The sequence below is a fragment of the Poromitra crassiceps genome (genome assembly GCF_964638095.1).
Source record: "Poromitra crassiceps genome assembly, chromosome: 8".
Classification (NCBI taxonomy): domain Eukaryota; kingdom Metazoa; phylum Chordata; class Actinopteri; order Beryciformes; family Melamphaidae; genus Poromitra; species Poromitra crassiceps.
Window position 1 is genome coordinate 29294936 of NC_139629.1, and position 18547 is coordinate 29313482.

At 43.9% G+C, this 18547-nt stretch overlaps 1 protein-coding gene across 1 annotated transcript in view; it reads left to right on the forward strand.

Moving 5' to 3' along the window:
• Positions 1 to 18547, forward strand: part of aldh7a1 (aldehyde dehydrogenase 7 family, member A1) — a 54803-nt gene that overhangs the window by 23717 nt on the left and 12539 nt on the right. The window contains exons 6-12 of the mRNA XM_083640909.1: positions 5 to 137; positions 1915 to 1959; positions 8456 to 8533; positions 11562 to 11659; positions 12045 to 12086; positions 12921 to 13015; positions 17966 to 18050. Of these exons, the coding sequence (XP_083497035.1) occupies positions 5 to 137; positions 1915 to 1959; positions 8456 to 8533; positions 11562 to 11659; positions 12045 to 12086; positions 12921 to 13015; positions 17966 to 18050 (576 nt within the window). The remainder of the gene's footprint in view (positions 1 to 4; positions 138 to 1914; positions 1960 to 8455; positions 8534 to 11561; positions 11660 to 12044; positions 12087 to 12920; positions 13016 to 17965; positions 18051 to 18547) is intronic.

An 18547-nucleotide genomic window follows, 5' to 3' on the forward strand; every position in this document is an offset into this window, starting at 1 on the left:
CCAGGACCGGGCCATGCCCTGATCGAACAGTGGAACCCGGTAGGTCTGGTGGGCATCATCACCGCCTTCAACTTCCCTGTGGCTGTCTATGGCTGGAACAATGCCATCGCTCTCATCTGTGGCAACGTCTGCCTCTGGTAAAACACCAACACCTCATGTTCAAATACCTGAAGTTTATTCACCATTTAGTGGTGTGTTGAACTTACTTTCTAGCTTCTTCCCGTGAAGAAAAATGGAAACCTTAGTGGAAAGTATGGAGGCAGGTTTTGACAGTTGAAAGTTTTTCTTTGCAAAATCGGGAAGTGATTCTAATGAATTCCAGTATGCCCCCTGAGCACAACCGACTCAGTAATAGGCTGGGGTCCCCCCACCCCCCATGGACATTATCCTATATATTATATATATATATTTATACAACAGGTAGTTCCGGCCGAGCAATTTGATTGGACAAGAGGGATCCTACGAGTGCCTATATTTCACGATAATGCACTGGCGCTTCACTGTGTGTAGATCACTCCGCTTCACAGCTGCCCTAATCAACAAAACGCTTCACAGCTCTAGAGTAGACAGTAGTAAAGTAGACAGCCTGCAGTTAATTAGGCTGATTAGGCTACATTTTCAGCAAAGCAGAAAGCTGAGGGGACTATTTTTGTTGGCGGAGGAATAAATACAGAAATCATCTATTTTCTCAGCTTTTTGTCATTTTTTTAATCAGCTTTGTTTAATAGAACTGTTGTATAAAAGCAATATCACACTCGAGGTCGTGCATTGTTGTCTAATATTGGCACTGCTGTGATTATCTACGGCACTCGGCCTGCGGCCTCGTGCCTGCGACCGAATCACAGCAGTGCCAATATTAGCCAACAATGCACTCCCTCTCGTGTGATATTGCTTAATATATATATATATATATATATATATATATATATATATATATATATATATATATATATATATATATATATATATATATATATACTTACACTTATAATATAATGACTTACTGTAGCTATTAAAATTAGTTTTGAATCTTGAATTCCATGACTGCATGAATGATTTTGAAGATATGCAGAGTTTGGGGCTAAATAGTTAGATGAGGTCTCCACATAACTCTTTTGTGAACTAACAATATGGTGTCAGTGAAATGTCAGAACTACCCTCAACTCATGATACTCATGTGTGAAAGTCAAATATAGAAGTCATGCTATAGAGAGCTCCAGGAACGAGTCCGGAAAATCATCGATGCTAACAGCCCTGGTTCTTCACAGTTTTCGCCTATGGGAGTTTTGAATGGGTTTTTGGCACGATGCTTCTAATAATCTCTCTGGGCAATGCTGGCTTAATCAAACGCGAACCAGTGTTTAGTAACATCATCATCAAGGTTCAGCGGGATAATCTTCACACATGAAGACCACTTTTATGAGTTTTGAAGCTTTTACGTGCCGTTAAAAGGGTGGCTAGCTAGCAAACGGCTAAATGAGACTACAATGTCGACGCGGATATTATACGTCATCACGAGTGAACGTGGAAATTCTTTCTCTCGCAATCAATGCGTGGACGCCTATGCGACACTGTGTGTAGTTCTGGATTAGCTTAGCACAAGCTTTTTACCTCTAGGGCTCGCAGTTACGCTTCAAAACTCATGAAAGTGTTCCTCATGTGTGAAGATTATCCCGCTGAACCTTGGTTCGCGTTTGATTAAACTTGCGTTGCCCACAGACATTATTTGAAGCATCGCGCCAAAATCCCATTCAAAAATCCCATAGACAGAAACAGTGAAGAACCAGGAAGTTCGGGACTTCCGCATTCAGCCTACAAAAATACGTCATCCCTGGAGCTCTCTATTATAGCACAAGCCAAGGACATCAATGTCCATCAATCCCTGGATCGACAGTGTTATTTCTCCACCTACAGGAAAGGAGCCCCCACCACCCCCCTCACCAGTGTTGCGGTAACAAAGTAAGTGTTTCATATTTGGCAGGAGGTCGAGAACCTTTTTCAAAGCATCTGCATTGCACCAGCCTAAAGGTCCATATAGCATTTTCTTCTGAGTGCCAGCAGCCTTTTCTCAGTCAAAGAAATGCAGAAGGCGGCCGCTCCTGAAAAGCACTGCAGCTGGTTTCTTCCCTCCCGTGCGAGCGGAGCGCTTTCAAAAGTTGAGAAATATTCAAACTTTTCAGAAAAGCGGCGGGTGACGTGAGCAGCTTTTTCCTAGGTGACCAATCGCAGTGACGGAGACGCTGGCTGTTTCCCATACTGTCCATAGCTACAATAATGTGTTAAAAGCTGGCTGTTTCCCATACCGTCCATAGCTACAATAATGTGTTAACAGCTGGCTGTTTCCCCTACAGTCCATAGCTACAATAATGTGTTAACAGCTGGCTGTTTCCCCTACAGTCCATAGCTACAATAATGTGTTAACAGCTGGCTGTTTCCCATACTGTCCATAGCTACAATAATGTGTTAAAAGCTGGCTGTTTCCCATACCGTCCATAGCTACAATAATGTGTTAAAAGCTGGCTGTTTCCCATACCGTCCATAGCTACAATAATGTGTTAACAGCTGGCTGTTTCCCATACCGTCCATAGCTACAATAATGTGTTAAAAGCTGGCTGTTTCCCATACCGTCCATAGCTACAATAATGTGTTAAAAGCTGGCTGTTTCCCATACCGTCCATAGCTACAATAATGTGTTAAAAGCTGGCTGTTTCCCATACCGTCCATAGCTACAATAATGTGTTAAAAGCTGGCTGTTTCCCATACTGTCCATAGCTACAATAATGTGTTAACAGCTGGCTGTTTCCCATACCGTCCATAGCTACAATAATGTGTTAAAAGCTGGCTGTTTCCCATACCGTCCATAGCTACAATAATGTGTTAACAGCTGGCTGTTTCCCATACCGTCCATAGCTACAATAATGTGTTAACAGCTGGCTGTTTCCCATACCGTCCATAGCTACAATAATGTGTTAAAAGCTGGCTGTTTCCCATACCGTCCATAGCTACAATAATGTGTTAAAAGCTGGCTGTTTCCCATACTGTCCATAGCTACAATAATGTGTTAACAGCTGGCTGTTTCCCATACCGTCCATAGCTACAATAATGTGTTAAAAGCTGGCTGTTTCCCATACCGTCCATAGCTACAATAATGTGTTAAAAGCTGGCTGTTTCCCATACTGTCCATAGCTACAATAATGTGTTAACAGCTGGCTGTTTCCCATACCGTCCATAGCTACAATAATGTGTTAAAAGCTGGCTGTTTCCCATACCGTCCATAGCTACAATAATGTGTTAAAAGCTGGCTGTTTCCCATACTGTCCATAGCTACAATAATGTGTTAACAGCTGGCTGTTTCCCATACCGTCCATAGCTACAATAATGTGTTAAAAGCTGGCTGTTTCCCATACCGTCCATAGCTACAATAATGTGTTAAAAGCTGGCTGTTTCCCATACTGTCCATAGCTACAATAATGTGTTAACAGCTGGCTGTTTCCCATACCGTCCATAGCTACAATAATGTGTTAAAAGCTGGCTGTTTCCCATACCGTCCATAGCTACAATAATGTGTTAAAAGCTGGCTGTTTCCCATACCGTCCATAGCTACAATAATGTGTTAACAGCTGGCTGTTTCCCATACCGTCCATAGCTACAATAATGTGTTAACAGCTGGCTGTTTCCCATACCGTCCATAGCTACAATAATGTGTTAAAAGCTGGCTGTTTCCCATACCGTCCATAGCTACAATAATGTGTTAACAGCTGGCTGTTTCCCATACCGTCCATAGCTACAATAATGTGTTAAAAGCTGGCTGTTTCCCATACTGTCCATAGCTACAATAATGTGTTAACAGCTGGCTGTTTCCCATACTGTCCATAGCTACAATAATGTGTTAAAAGCTGGCTGTTTCCCATACTGTCCATAGCTACAATAATGTGTTAACAGCTGGCTGTTTCCCATACCGTCCATAGCTACAATAATGTGTTAAAAGCTGGCTGTTTCCCATACCGTCCATAGCTACAATAATGTGTTAAAAGCTGGCTGTTTCCCATACCGTCCATAGCTACAATAATGTGTTAACAGCTGGCTGTTTCCCATACCGTCCATAGCTACAATAATGTGTTAAAAGCTGGCTGTTTCCCATACCGTCCATAGCTACAATAATGTGTTAACAGCTGGCTGTTTCCCCTACAGTCCATAGCTACAATAATGTGTTAACAGCTGGCTGTTTCCCATACCGTCCATAGCTACAATAATGTGTTAAAAGCTGGCTGTTTCCCATACTGTCCATAGCTACAATAATGTGTTAACAGCTGGCTGTTTCCCATACCGTCCATAGCTACAATAATGTGTTAAAAGCTGGCTGTTTCCCATACCGTCCATAGCTACAATAATGTGTTAAAAGCTGGCTGTTTCCCATACCGTCCATAGCTACAATAATGTGTTAACAGCTGGCTGTTTCCCATACCGTCCATAGCTACAATAATGTGTTAAAAGCTGGCTGTTTCCCATACTGTCCATAGCTACAATAATGTGTTAACAGCTGGCTGTTTCCCATACCGTCCATAGCTACAATAATGTGTTAAAAGCTGGCTGTTTCCCATACTGTCCATAGCTACAATAATGTGTTAACAGCTGGCTGTTTCCCATACCGTCCATAGCTACAATAATGTGTTAACAGCTGGCTGTTTCCCATACCGTCCATAGCTACAATAATGTGTTAAAAGCTGGCTGTTTCCCATACTGTCCATAGCTACAATAATGTGTTAACAGCTGGCTGTTTCCCATACTGTCCATAGCTACAATAATGTGTTAAAAGCTGGCTGTTTCCCATACCGTCCATAGCTACAATAATGTGTTAAAAGCTGGCTGTTTCCCATACCGTCCATAGCTACAATAATGTGTTAAAAGCTGGCTGTTTCCCATACCGTCCATAGCTACAATAATGTGTTAAAAGTCAAAGTGCTGGTGGTGGAGAAATAGGACGTTGTAGTTATTTAATGGATGTTACTGTAACGGTGATCCTAAAGGCAGTATGGATGTTACTGTAACAGTGATTCTAAAGGCAGTATGGATTATACCGGACATTTATTGGAAATATCTGGTACGCCTTTGCTTGTTCCACAACAGTGTATATAGTTCCTTTTTACAGCAACCGTTTTGGTGGTAAAGCAGGAAGGAAAGCAGATTTAACCAATAACATTAAAGCAGAATTACGCTTTTAATGCCTCCGCCGGCGATAGCCAGGCCGGAGGAATTATGGATCCGGGTTGTCTGTACGTACATCCAATGTTCGTTAACGCGATATCTGAGGAACGCCTTGACGGAATTTCACCAAATTTGCCTCATACCTCATACTTGGACTCGAGCATGAACTGAGTAGATTTTGGTGGTCAAAGGTCAAGGTCACTGTGACCTCTCAAACGCCATTTTCAAGCTTGTTAACGCCATATCTCAGGAATGCCTTGACGGAATTTCATCAAATTTGCCTCAAACATGAACTTGGCCTCAAGGATGCACTGATTACATTTCGGTGGTCAAAGTTCAAGGTCACTGACCTCACGAACGCCATTCCCAAGAATGAACTAATGGCGGAGGCATAAATCCGCGGTGCGGTCGTTCTAGTTTACAACCTGGACCTTATTGTCAGCTTAGTTTGTGTTCTACTACTCACTGAGTCAGAACACAACCTTCTCAAAACGACTCTGTATAAAGATACAACGCGCCACCAAACGGCCTGGAATGGAGGCGGTAGGGCGTAGAGGTAGGGCGTAGAGGTAGAGGTAGGGCGTAGAGGTAGAGGTAGGGCGTAGAGGTAGAGGTAGGGCGTAGGGGCAACTGTAAAGCATGTATTTACGTCCTGTAAATAGCTTATTTTCTGCCATGCAGCGGCTCATATGCTTATATATCACAGACAATGAGAAAATGAACGCTGTATTTCCCTTCTTGCTGCAGCAGCGTGTTTGTTCACCCTGTCTCTCTCTGCTGTAGAGATAGAAGCTCCCGTTCCCCTCCTCACTTTGTCATCCATGTGATGTTGTTAGTCCATGTTAGTCCATGTGATGTTAGTCCAGCTCAAAGAAATACGGGCGGCCATCGAATCCAAATGCATCGTCCATATTCTCCAAATCGGATAAATATCAGCCATCCTATGCTGTTTACCATGGACTGTCATGGTGGCTTGATCCACTGCAGCTGAACTCTCACTGATGTGAGACTCTCGCGGGACTTGGTTTCACAGTGGAAAACACAGCACAGGAGACTGACAGAGGGACTTGGTTTCACAGTGGAAAACACAGCACAGGAGACTGACAGAGGGACTTGGTTTCACAGTGGAAAACACAGCACAGGAGGCTGACAGAGGGACTTGGTTTCACAGTGTGGCAGAAAATAAGATATTTACAGGACGTTAATTACACATTATACACTTTATACTGGAACGTTTTCAAAAATGTCTGTTCTGGGTGAATTAAATAAATAAAGCTGGAAATCCAGGTTGTACAAAACTGGAATTCTCCTTTTAACACATTCACTGCCAGCCGTTTTTTTTTTTACTGTAGGTAGGTTCTGCCAGAGGGTTTTTTTGAGGATTCTGGCTCATCTTTCAAGACCCGAGGATTCTTTTCTGCTAAGATTTTGTGAACACACAATATCTCAAAAGAACTAATAGAATGTGTGCTTTCTCTGTCTAAAAGAGTTAGTTTGTAGAGTTAGTAGTTATGTAAGCATTAGCAGTTGAATACAGCATGGTTTCAGCGTCTGAAAAATTATTCAGAGATAAAACGGCTTTTTGTGAAATTCGATAGAACAGTCACTTTAACCATTCATTTTTGGCATCAGTAAGACGTCAGACATCTAAACAATAGTTTTGAACAGTAATTTCCTCCATAACAGCAGGAAACCCCCCTCTGCTTCCAACTCCTCCCTCCGTGTGTGTTCTTCTTGGCTGCAGCGGCCGTGTCACAAGCTCGTTTCTGTTGCTGCTGTAACCTCGTGTCACCAGTCTCACTGCTTTGCTGCTGCTGTGCCTGTCTGCGCGGCCGCTCTTTGAGGAAGTCTGGATGGACTCGCTCGTTTCTTGGAGTTTTGGTTGAGAGCTTTGATGAAGCTTTTGCGATTCTGGTCATATTTATGCTGCGTGTTTCAAAGTGTGTTCCACCCGTAATCTATTATGCAAATTTGCAATCCCGCACCGCCAGCAATCAGCGCGAAAACGAAAGCGTTTTCATTCTCATGAAAATGCTTGCCTTCCTCTAGTCAGGAGAGCACTGTCGCCACTTAGTGGGTCGGTGGAATGGGTTGTAAACGTTCGGTGGTTCCAATAATTATATAAGAGATGTAAAAGGGTTAGATGCACATCCCACGGTCAAAAAAAAAAAAAACATTTTTTTGACGGAGTAATACGTCATTGGCAGTGAACCGTTGGATTTTTTTTGACGGAGTAATACGTCGTTGGCAGTGAACGTGTTAACAAGGGCCCTGGCACTGGAACACCTAAATGCGATGGAACCAGCATTATGGTGTTGGTTGCAACCGTTTTACTTCCTGCTTTACCACCTCAAAATGGTTGCTGTGAAATGAGTGTCTGCTAGAAGAGCTAACCAGCTGGTTAGTGAGCTAGCAGCAGCTGGTTAGTGAGCTAGCAGCAGGTGGTTAGTGAGCTAGCAGCAGGTGGTTAGTGAGCTAGCAGCAGGTGGTTAGTGAGCTAGCAGCAGCTGGTTAGTGAGCTAGCAGCAGGTGGTTAGTGAGCTAGCAGCAGGTGGTTAGTGAGCTAGCAGCAGGTGGTTAGTGAGCTAGCAGCAGGTTGTTAGTGAGCTAGCAGCAGCTGGTTAGTGAGCTAGCAGCAGGTGGTTAGTGAGCTAGCAGCAGGTGGTTAGTGAGCTAGCAGCAGGTGGTTAGTGAGCTAGCAGCAGCTGGTTAGTGAGCTAGCAGCAGGTGGTTAGTGAGCTAGCAGCAGCTAGTTAGTGAGCTAGCAGCAGCTGGTTAGGGAGCTAGCAGCAGCTGGTTAGTGAGCTAGCAGCAGGTGGTTAGTGAGCTAGCAGCAGGTGGTTAGTGAGCTAGCAGCAGGTGGTTAGTGAGCTAGCAGCAGGTGGTTAGTGAGCTAGCAGCAGGTGGTTAGTGAGCTAGCAGCAGGTGGTTAGTGAGTGAGCTAGCAGCAGCTGGTTAGTGAGCTAGCAGCAGGTGATGTTAGCTAACCAGCTGGTTAGTGAGCTAGCAGCAGCTGGTTAGTGAGCTAGCAGCAGCTGGTTAGTGAGCTAGCAGCAGGTGGCGTTATCATTAGCTTTTATTTCTCCTCACAAACAGCGCTCCAGGCAGTGCTTTTTCCACTCCAATAAATGCTATCTGGACACAAAGGTTTTGTCTCTGATACACAGGTCCAATGATTTGTTTAAGGACAGTACATCAGTTAAACAAATGACATGTCCGTGTTCTTACATGTATGTCTGTGTTTGAACAGGATCGTAGCAGAGGTGCTGGAGCAGAACAACCTGCCTGGTGCCATCTGCTCCATGACCTGTGGAGGCGCTGACATCGGGTGAGGCTCCTTTTGTACTTAGTTCATTTACAGCAGGGGTGGCCAAACTTTTTTGGTTGTGGGCCGCATACAAGAAAATATAAGGAGTCGCGGGCCAAACAATATTAAGCGCGGCCGTTTTCGCGGCAAGAAAATTGGACCAGAAAACCCTTGTGCCATCAAAAATTTAATTTCTACCTAAATAAATATATGACACATAGTTTATTGATGTGCTCACCTATTACAATGGGTATTTCTGTATGTTTTCAAATTTTCTTTTCCTGTGACAACAGGTTAAGACAGAGATCATTTAACATAACATTAGTATTAAACATGCATTCATTATTAAAAATGTTTAAAAATAAATGGACCAGGTCAGGGTACTCAAGTATATCGTTTTTTCATTTTCGTTTTCCGTTTTAAACTTTAAAACAGAAAAACGGACAAACGTTTTTAGCACACACAAAAAAAAAAGCTAAATTCATGGCGGTCACTTAACACTTTGAGTGCCACGGCCCTTGGGCAAAAGGTTGCTGTACTGTGCCACATAGGCCGCAATGCATTTGAATATAGCCATATCATTTTTTGTGTTCCTCTTATATGGACAACCAATAGCCTCAATGAAACTTTGAACCCTTCTGTTTCATTTAAAAAAAACTGTGTTTATAAACCGTTCCATTTTGGAAATACACCCCTCTGAAAAAGAGTGTTTTCGACCGAAAAGAGCATGCTGAAATTAGTTTCTGAGATAATCACATCTTTATGTTAGAAAGGCGACAGAATGAATTCTGCTTTGAGTTGAACAAACATTGAGCCTGCTGCTGCCTGGGTGTGTGTGTACTGTCAATGGTTGTATGCTGTTAGTGCCCTGCGTGCCCCACCCCCCTCCTCCTCCTCCTCCGTGGTGGGAGGAGTCGAGTGTCTCTGCTCTGCTGCGGTTTGCTCTGAGTTTGATCTGCACTGAAAAGTCCGCTGCCTGCACCCCCCGCTTTTTTACAGCGTGTCCTTGGCTCCCAGCTGAGAATAATGTAACTTTTCATAAAGACGCTGGTGTCGCCGTGTCGGCAACTAAATCATATGGATGGACTATCGCAGCGGACACGGATGGGGCTCAATTGTGGCAGCAGATGACTGCTGTTCACAGGCACAGCTAACGACGTTATGCTTCAAGCATATCAATGGCGATTTCCGTTTCCTCATGACTTCTTCTCTCTTTTCTCCTGGCCTTTGTCTAATCGGGAGGGCACTGTCGCCACCTAAGGGTTCTGTAAAATAGGTTAGACACATTCAATAGCTCCCATATTGTAAGAGGCGATGTAAGAGGCTTAGATCGACATTCCCCTGTCAAAATATGAATTTGGAGTTATTGACGCCATTTGGCGTCGCTGGCAGCCTACGGTAAATTTCTCCTGACGCCATTTGGCGTCGCTGGCACTCAATGTGTTAAAAATGGGCAGCAGGCCGCAGTTGGCCCGCAGGCCGTAGTTTGGTCACCCCTGATTTACAGTATCTGTTCCTCACCAGCAGCCACACAAATGCCCTATGTTCTCATCACAAAGCCCTTACAAACAGGAGGAAATGGCTGGGGAATCAGCTGGGAACTGGTATTAATTTTATAAACTACAATTTTGAAAGCATGAATAGAATGCTGTATTAATTATGGGATAAAAAAGTGGTTTTAATGGGAGCCAATTTTTCTTCTACAGAGTGTATTATATACTTAATATAGGAGCTGTGGTTGAAATTCAAAAATTGAGGGCCCGCGTGCTGGTGGTGGGGGGGGACACACATAACATATGGCTATAGCATAATCACAGCCAAAATGATCAAAAGATAAAGCTTGAAAGGCCCTTTTAGGTCCCTAGTAAGGGTTAAATTATGTTATGTACATTGATTTACAGAATGTCTGCAGGTGCTGCATGCATTTTACTGACATTGTTCCGGACCTTGGAACTTGTGTAAAATTCATAAGTGGACCTACAATTAAAAAAAGTTTGCATCAACATCCATATATTTTATACTAAAACTGCTGCAGAGTTAAGTCAAAGAAGAAAAGAATATAATGACAACAATGTTATGTACTGAGGTGCTTCCATTAAGTTAAGTTGTTAAAAGATGGGCAAAATTTCTGTCGCCTGTGATTCTAAAGCAGGTTATTCAAGCTATAATTTTGTCGTACCTTGATTATTGTCCAGTGGTGTGGTCTAATGCTGCAGTGACCAATCTAAGGAGACTGCAGATGGTACAAAATAAAGCAGCTAGGATTGCACTTCGTTGTGATCATAAAACAAATGTGTCAGCCATGCGCAGCTCCTTGGATTGGTCATTTGTAAAAAAATAGACTGCTCTATTCACTTATGTTTATGTGGAATATTCTTGACACTAAAGACCCCTTATCTCTGTATGAAAATGTAACTCTAAGTCATAACAGGCACACATACTCAACTAGACATGCTACTGCAGGAGGTTTTACACTTCCAGTAGTTAGAACAAATGCGATGAAAATAACTGTCATGTTTAGAGATATGCAGGAATGGAACACCCTTCCCACATATATTACACAAAAGAAAAGCAAAAACATTTTAAATTCTTGGTAAAACAGCACTTACTACTGTGATAATATATAATATATATGGTGATGGTAATAGTTATATGTATAATTATATATATAAGATATGGTAATGGTATATATACATAATATGTGATGTAGTTTATGTATATTCTACACATCTGTAATGGTATGTAGGTATTTCTGATGTATGCAATACCTTGAAAGGTACAGTATGTATGTAATATCCAAAACTGTACCGTTTGTACAGAATGTATTTTTTACACAGAATGTAAATTTTGTATGTGATTGAAACTATGCAAATTGTTTGATGTCTTGAAACTATGCAAGTTGTTTGACCCCAGGAAGAATAGCTGCAGCTCTGCTGTAGCTAATGGGGATCTTAAATAAAGACAAAGACAAAGTTCCTATTCCTACAAAGCGGTACAGAATAAGCGAACAGTCAGTAGTGATGTTGAACTGATCACGTTTTCCCTGCAGCACTGCAATGGCGAAGGATGAGCGCGTGGATCTGGTGTCTTTCACTGGCAGTACCCACATTGGCAAGATGGTGGCCATGATGGTGCAAGAACGCTTCGGTGAGTGACTCCATCTTTGATTCCACAAGCTCATAATCCTAAAGTGTGACCAGGGTGGTGCTTGCTAAATTGGCTCAGCTGGGATTCGAATTCAGCTGTCTGGTCTGCCGAATGGCATGCTTTGCCATTCAAATTAGATTATTTGCACTATATGACATTTTTAGATTGTTGTTTACTTTCTAGCAAGCTGATGCCATCATTGAATAAACAAAATTCCGCACAGTCTGTCTTTGTCGTTATTGAACTTTCATTCATACATCGTATTTTGTTTGTATCGAATTGTAAACCCCATATAGCGCATTGAATCGTATCGTGAGATAAACGTGTTGTCCTGTCCCTAATATCGATCTGAGTTTCAAACTGATGATTTGTCATTTTCTTCCAGGTCGGCAGTTGCTGGAGCTTGGTGGAAACAATGCTATCATTGGTAAGCTTTTGAAATAGAATATGTTTATTTTACTAAAAGAACAGAATATAGCAACAAGTGGCCATGAAAGGGATTCAAGTTTCTAGCACCCGGTGGTCTCCCATCCAACGACTAATGGCCGATTTCCACCGCTGGTATCAGCGTGGCCCTGCCCAGCTCAACTCGCTTTTTTGTCTCATTCCACCGGTCAAAAACGTGGACAGCCCGGGTTGAGTCGGGGTTGAGTCGTGCTAGTTTTGGTCCCTGCTTTGTTGAGGTTCCAGCGCTGTGGACCCGGTACCATACCGTGACGTAAAAACACTGCAGACGACTGATTGGTCAGGCAGAATCGTGTTTACTGCGTCTACCATCAATGCTGGATACCAGTTTAGTGGAATTTACCTTCTCTTCTGTTATTTCCATCAGTCTTTTGTGTTGCTGCCTTCGGCTCTGGTGAAATAAAATCGATCTCCTTGCTCAGCTTTAACATGACGGTGGTTTTCAATTGTTTTGAGAGAGAAAAAGTCTGCTGCTCGGGAACCCCTTGTAGTTGTGTGCTACGTCGGCTCCGCTAGGCCGGAGGCGGGCGTTTAGCAGAGCCGGTGAGTGGCCCTGGTGAGAGGCCGCCGGGGTGGTGACTTCCTTTCTCCCCGTAGCGTAACCCCCGTCCCCCGCGCAGCGCATGCATGTAAATAACAACAAATTGATATCCATTCTCCTGGCCGATAGTCTCATTTGCCCATGTAGGTCATATAGAGGCACCAATATTTCATAACCAGTTTAAAAGTTCAGTGTATGGATGTAATTTTAACGTTATACGTTATAGCCTACTTCCTGATCCCTGTGTGTGTGTAGTGTTTGAAGATGCTGACCTGAATCTGGTGGTGCCCTCTGCTGTTTTTGCCTCTGTGGGAACTGCGGGCCAGCGCTGTACCACAACCAGGAGACTGGTAAGGGTCAAATATTTCAGACATATTAGCATTCATTCAGCACAAAAGTGAATAATGTCATGGTATTAATACAGCTATCAATATCTTATGCCAAAGCATTCGGGCCTATTATTATTTTTGTAACACAAAAAACGAGAGAAACAGGATTCATCAATTAGCAAGTTCGAGTCACCGTCTCCAACTTGATGCATAAATGCTCGATTCCGAGTCATCAGTGCTCACGTCCACGTTAAGTCACAAGTCATCAGTGCTCATGTACACGTTAAGTCACAAGTCATCAGTGCTCACGTCCACGTTAAGTCACAAGTCATCAGTGCTCACGTCCACGTTAAGTCACAAGTCATCAGTGCTCACGTCCACATTAAGTCACAAGTCATCAGTGCTCACGTCCACGTTAAGTCACAAGTCATCAGTGCTCACGTCCACGTTAAGTCACAAGTCATCAGTGCTCACGTCCACGTTAACTCATTCATGGCCAGTTTAGGACTGCCAATATTTAGCTCAGGCCAAAGATTTTCATAATTGTTGGTCATCTTTCAAGACCCACAGTAAATTATCTATTAGCACCAAAGTGATTTGCAATACCTCAAAATGAAGATGTACGTCTCTGGGTTCACCAGGAAAAAAAAGTGAGCTTTTAGCATGTTCTGTACTCTACTTATAGCCATTTATATACACCCTGTTTTCACCAAAAAGGTCTCTCTGAGAAGAGAAACAGGAGAAAAGGGCATTTTTGTAAAGGACACAATCTCAGGCAGAACTCGCTCTCAATTCTTTTATTTTGAACTGTATTGACATCAGACATGTAAATATTATTCGTTATGACACAAATGACAAAAAATATATATATATCGTCGGTGTCGGGCCAGGACCTCGAATGTCACTTTTTTCACTTTCTTACTTTTTGTCATGAATCAATGCCATTGGTCACCCTTCACGTCTCTGTGTGGTTTTTAACAAATGCAACCAATGGAAAAGCATTAAAACGAGCTTGTGAGTAAATCTCGTAACGCCATTCGCCCTCAATCTGTCAGTCAAACCTCGAAATCCCCCCCCTACCTCCGTGTGTACCCCCCCACGCAGGACACTAAACCCGGAAAAGACACACGGCAGACGCGCTGTGTATTTCTCATATCGTTTTGACTCATCCTGGCTTCCTCTGACGTTAATATATCAATCAAATGTTTTCCAGTTATTCCTAGGCTGCAAACTTGTTTTAACATGCAAATCGGAGTGCTTTCTGACGAGAATAAAGTAACGTTAACGTTACGTTATGTCAGACTATTTCTCACCCCATGCGAAAGCCCCAAATCGGCCATGAGAGGCGAGGGGCAATCCTGCTGCTCCTGTGCGCGCGCCCGCGGCCTGGAGCTTGGGGGCTCGTGCATGAGGATGCGGCTGCCTCCCGCTTGACTGGCCATGAGAAAGCGCTTCCAAGTCGGACTGATAATATAAACAACATCATTTGAGCTTATCCAGGTCAGATATTTATAAAGTAATGACACATTCAGCGGGAAACTAACTATAATTAAGACATGTGCCAACTTTGACGACATTTGGTTCAGTAGTTTAAGAGCAAACAGGTTTTTTTTACTTCCTGAAAAGTTTCTGTTTTGGAAATTCGAGGTCCTGGAACGACAGCGGCGATATATATATACATTAAGTGCTTTTTTTACATTCAACAATACAGTTTACTCAGTGTGAGTGAGTGTGCAGACAGACACACAGACAGACAGACACACAGACAGACAGACAGACACACACACACACGATCCCCCTTTTATCTTCGTTACGTTGTTTCCGGGTCTGAGTACTGCTGGCGTCTGCTGCTGTGACTGCCGCTTCTGCCCGCGCCTTTTCGTTATTGTTAGCTGTTCGTGTGTTTATTTTGTTTTGTTCTGGTCCACCCGTCCTCGTCCATGTCTCCCTGTCCTATCCTCCCTGCTGTTTGATCGTTCCCGTTTTCCCCTCGGCTATTCAACACGTCCTCACCACCCTCTGGATTACCCGTCAAACTGATCGATCATTTCCTCATTCCTCCGCTGATCAACACATCTCTGGATTACTTTCTCCCGTTGGATTTATCATTCCCTCTCACTGCCTGGACTCCTTCTGCTTCGCCCCTCCATGACCGACCCGCTGCGTGTGACTCCGTCTCGTCTCTTTCGGGCTGGCACACAGGAACGGGGTCCGGGACCAGGATCGATCATGTTGGTCACAGGTTTGACTACCGCGAACAACTCATCCATGTTCGCTCTGCCCTGCAGCAAGGCGACCAGCTCGCGATCTCAGGAGGGAGATCACGCGGCTAGAGAGCTGGTGTAAAGACAACAACCTGGCCCTCAATGCTCTCAAAACAGTGGAGATGGTAGTTGACTTCAGGCGGAAGGCAGCCCCTCCCCCCCCCGCTCAACTTGGGAGGCACCCCAGTGGCCTCTGTTGAGTCTTGCCGCTTCCTTGGCATGACGATCTCCCGGGACCTGAAGTGGGAGCTGAACATCGACGCTCTCATGAAGAAGGCCCGGAAGAGGATGTACTTCCTGCGGCAGCTAAAAAAGTTCCGGCTGCCGAGGTCTATGCTGACTCAGTTTTACACCTCCATCATTGAGTCCATCCTCACCTTCTCCATCATCACCTGGTTCCCTGCGGCTACGGTCAAGGACAAGACCAAGCTGCAGCGGGTGATTCGATCAGCGGAGAAGGTGATCGGCTGCCCCCTCCCCTCTCTCGAGTCCCTACATGACACCAGGGCCTTGAAGAGGGCCAGAAAGATTATGGCTGACCCATCCCACCCGGGTCACGCCCTCTTTTCCATGCTTCCTCACGGTAGGCGGCTACGCCTGCCAGTGACTCTAAAAAACCGTCACAGACTCAGCTTCTTCCCCTCAGCAGCACGTCTCGTAAACCAGTCAGGTATCCCCCGGTCCCCCCCCCCTAAGGGGAGCTGCCTCGGGCCTGAACCCTTATCCAAATATTTGCACTGCCCATACCTGTATGATCACCAAATATTGCACTTTCTTGTCCTGTTGTTCCACTGTATTTGCCTCGTTTTGCACTGTCCCTTTTATGTGAAAAAAGTTTAAGCACTTTAATGCCAAAACAAGTTCCTATATGTTACATAACATAATGGTGAATAAATGATATCTGATATCTGATTCTGATTCTGATTCGTGCAGCGCGCCGAGGGGCGTTTCAATGGCGTTTCTCCTCTCTGCAACAGGCAGCGTTTCTCCGTTTTCTGTTTTTCCTCCTGCTCCATTTCAAAACAACAGCTGCGGTAGTTGTTTGTTCACGTGTTGTCGGCTTGTCTTTGAGGCCAGGGACCTGATACCATGTCACAGGCTGGGGAAGTCTTTGAACTACGCGCTGCACTAATAAAAACAAAAACACGTCAAACACGTCTTTGGCTGGGAGGCACATTCCTGATAAGACGTTAAAGATGTATTTGGCCATGAATGAGTTAAGTCACAAGTCATCAGTGCTTACGTCCACGTTAAGTCACAAGTCATCAGTGCTCACGTCCACGTTAAGTCACAAGTCATCAGTGCTCACGTCCACGTTAAGTCACAAGTTGTGAAAATGAGTCGAGGACTCGGACTCGACTCAGAGTCCGGCTTGACTCGACTACAACACCGGCGTGGCATATCACCAAAAGTCAGGAGGCCAGCTGAGGAAGGGCGGAGACAGTGGGAAGGGGTGTATTCCTGGAGGAGGTCAGAGAGGTACTGTAGGTGGGGGCTAGGTTGTGCAGGGCTTTGTAAGAGAGCAGAAGGTTTTTGAAGTAAATCCGGTAGTGAACGGGGAGCCAGTGGAGTTGAATGAGGACAGGGGTGATGTGATCTGATGATTTAGTGCGGATGATGATCCAGGAACCTGAGTTCTGATTGATTGATTGATTGATTTATTTATTATTGTATTGAGTGATACACTTTACTACTAACAATCATATACTGAAACCTTGTGGGACATGTATTGCAAATTGCAATAGCGTTGTTTTGTTATTATCTGAAAGTGTGAAAAACAGCCACACTGGCACATGTTTTGGCCATGTTTTGCCCTAACTGGAGGCGCATCTGCCTGTGACGTCACGAGCACGCGACAACAATATGGTCCACTCCCAAGGCAAAACAAAGCCTAGTTGGCGCCGTATGTTACAAATACATACTTCAGCATGCGCTGGGACGCGTCATCAGTGATGTTAACTGGGGTCGTAAGGTGTTTCGGGTCTGTCACACATCATACACCCTCGCCCAGTAGACCCAGCCGAGGCCGATTAAGACCCCGACCCGCATCCCAGAAGCAGCCGCTCACGGATCAGCCCTCCTACTCTATCTGCAACGTTGCCCGCGGAAGGATTGATCATGCCCAATCCGCTGCAATAGAGCTAGTGCTGCGCCGCAGCATTGCAAGACCCTTCGGTGCATGGAGGCTCTAAGGCGCTATGGGTTATCTCCCGGCCGCTCACTTCCTTCGTCTCACCAGGCCCTCCCGGGGAGTATAGTATAACTATTTATCGGCCAAAATGTCTTTATTGGAATAATAAATAATAACGCAAAATGGCCATATCAGCCGATAACGGTCCGATAAATATCGTGCATCCCTAATTCCTTATTGATCACACTAATAATAATAATGTGATTTTGGACTTTGAGAGGTCAAACATTTTCACTCAATTCAGGTTATCTTTGTTTTCGAGTCTCAAGCATAGGCATTTTTAGGTTAAAAGAGAGAATAATTTAATTGTTTTGTGATAACCATAGAGACATAGAGCGTTCAGCAGTGACCATGGCAAAACAGAATTTCTAAATGTATATTTCCTTCATCAAATCTCATAGAAAATTGTTTTTAGGGAAGCTTTTTGGTAGATGGCACAACAACCCAGGTTACCCATTCCAGCGGAAGTGTTAACCTGACACAGAGTCTGTATTGCTTCTGTGTTCATCTCTTTAGATGCTGCACGAGAGTGTTCACGACACAGTGGTGGAGAGGGTCGCCAAGGCCTACAAACAAGTCCGCATCGGTGATCCTTGGGATCGTAAGTTAATTGGCATCATAGCATTATAATTATGAGATGGTTTACTCAGTTAAAGCAGTGTAGTGTATCAAACATAAATATCATAATATTCATGACATATTTCAAGATATTCGCCAATTATACAGTTGTACAAGCTTTTACACTAAGGGTGCTTTCACACTTGGGACCGTTTCTGAGCACTTGTCGCCAAATTGACCCCATGTCCGGTAGGGCTGTGAATCTTCACTGGTCTCACGATTCGATTACGATTCAGAGGGCTACGATTCGATTACGATTATCGATGCATCTCGATGCATCTTAAATCGATCCATCACTTTTTTGATTTCTTTTTTCTCACTTTCTTTTTTCTCACTGTGTGGCTACTTTTAAAATAAAAGTGCATTCGGAATTGCATTGTATTATGATCCATAATTAAAATAAACAACTGCATGTACTTCCATTATATTTTATTTGATTATAAAAAAAATTAATAATCGATTTTTGACATTTGTGAATCG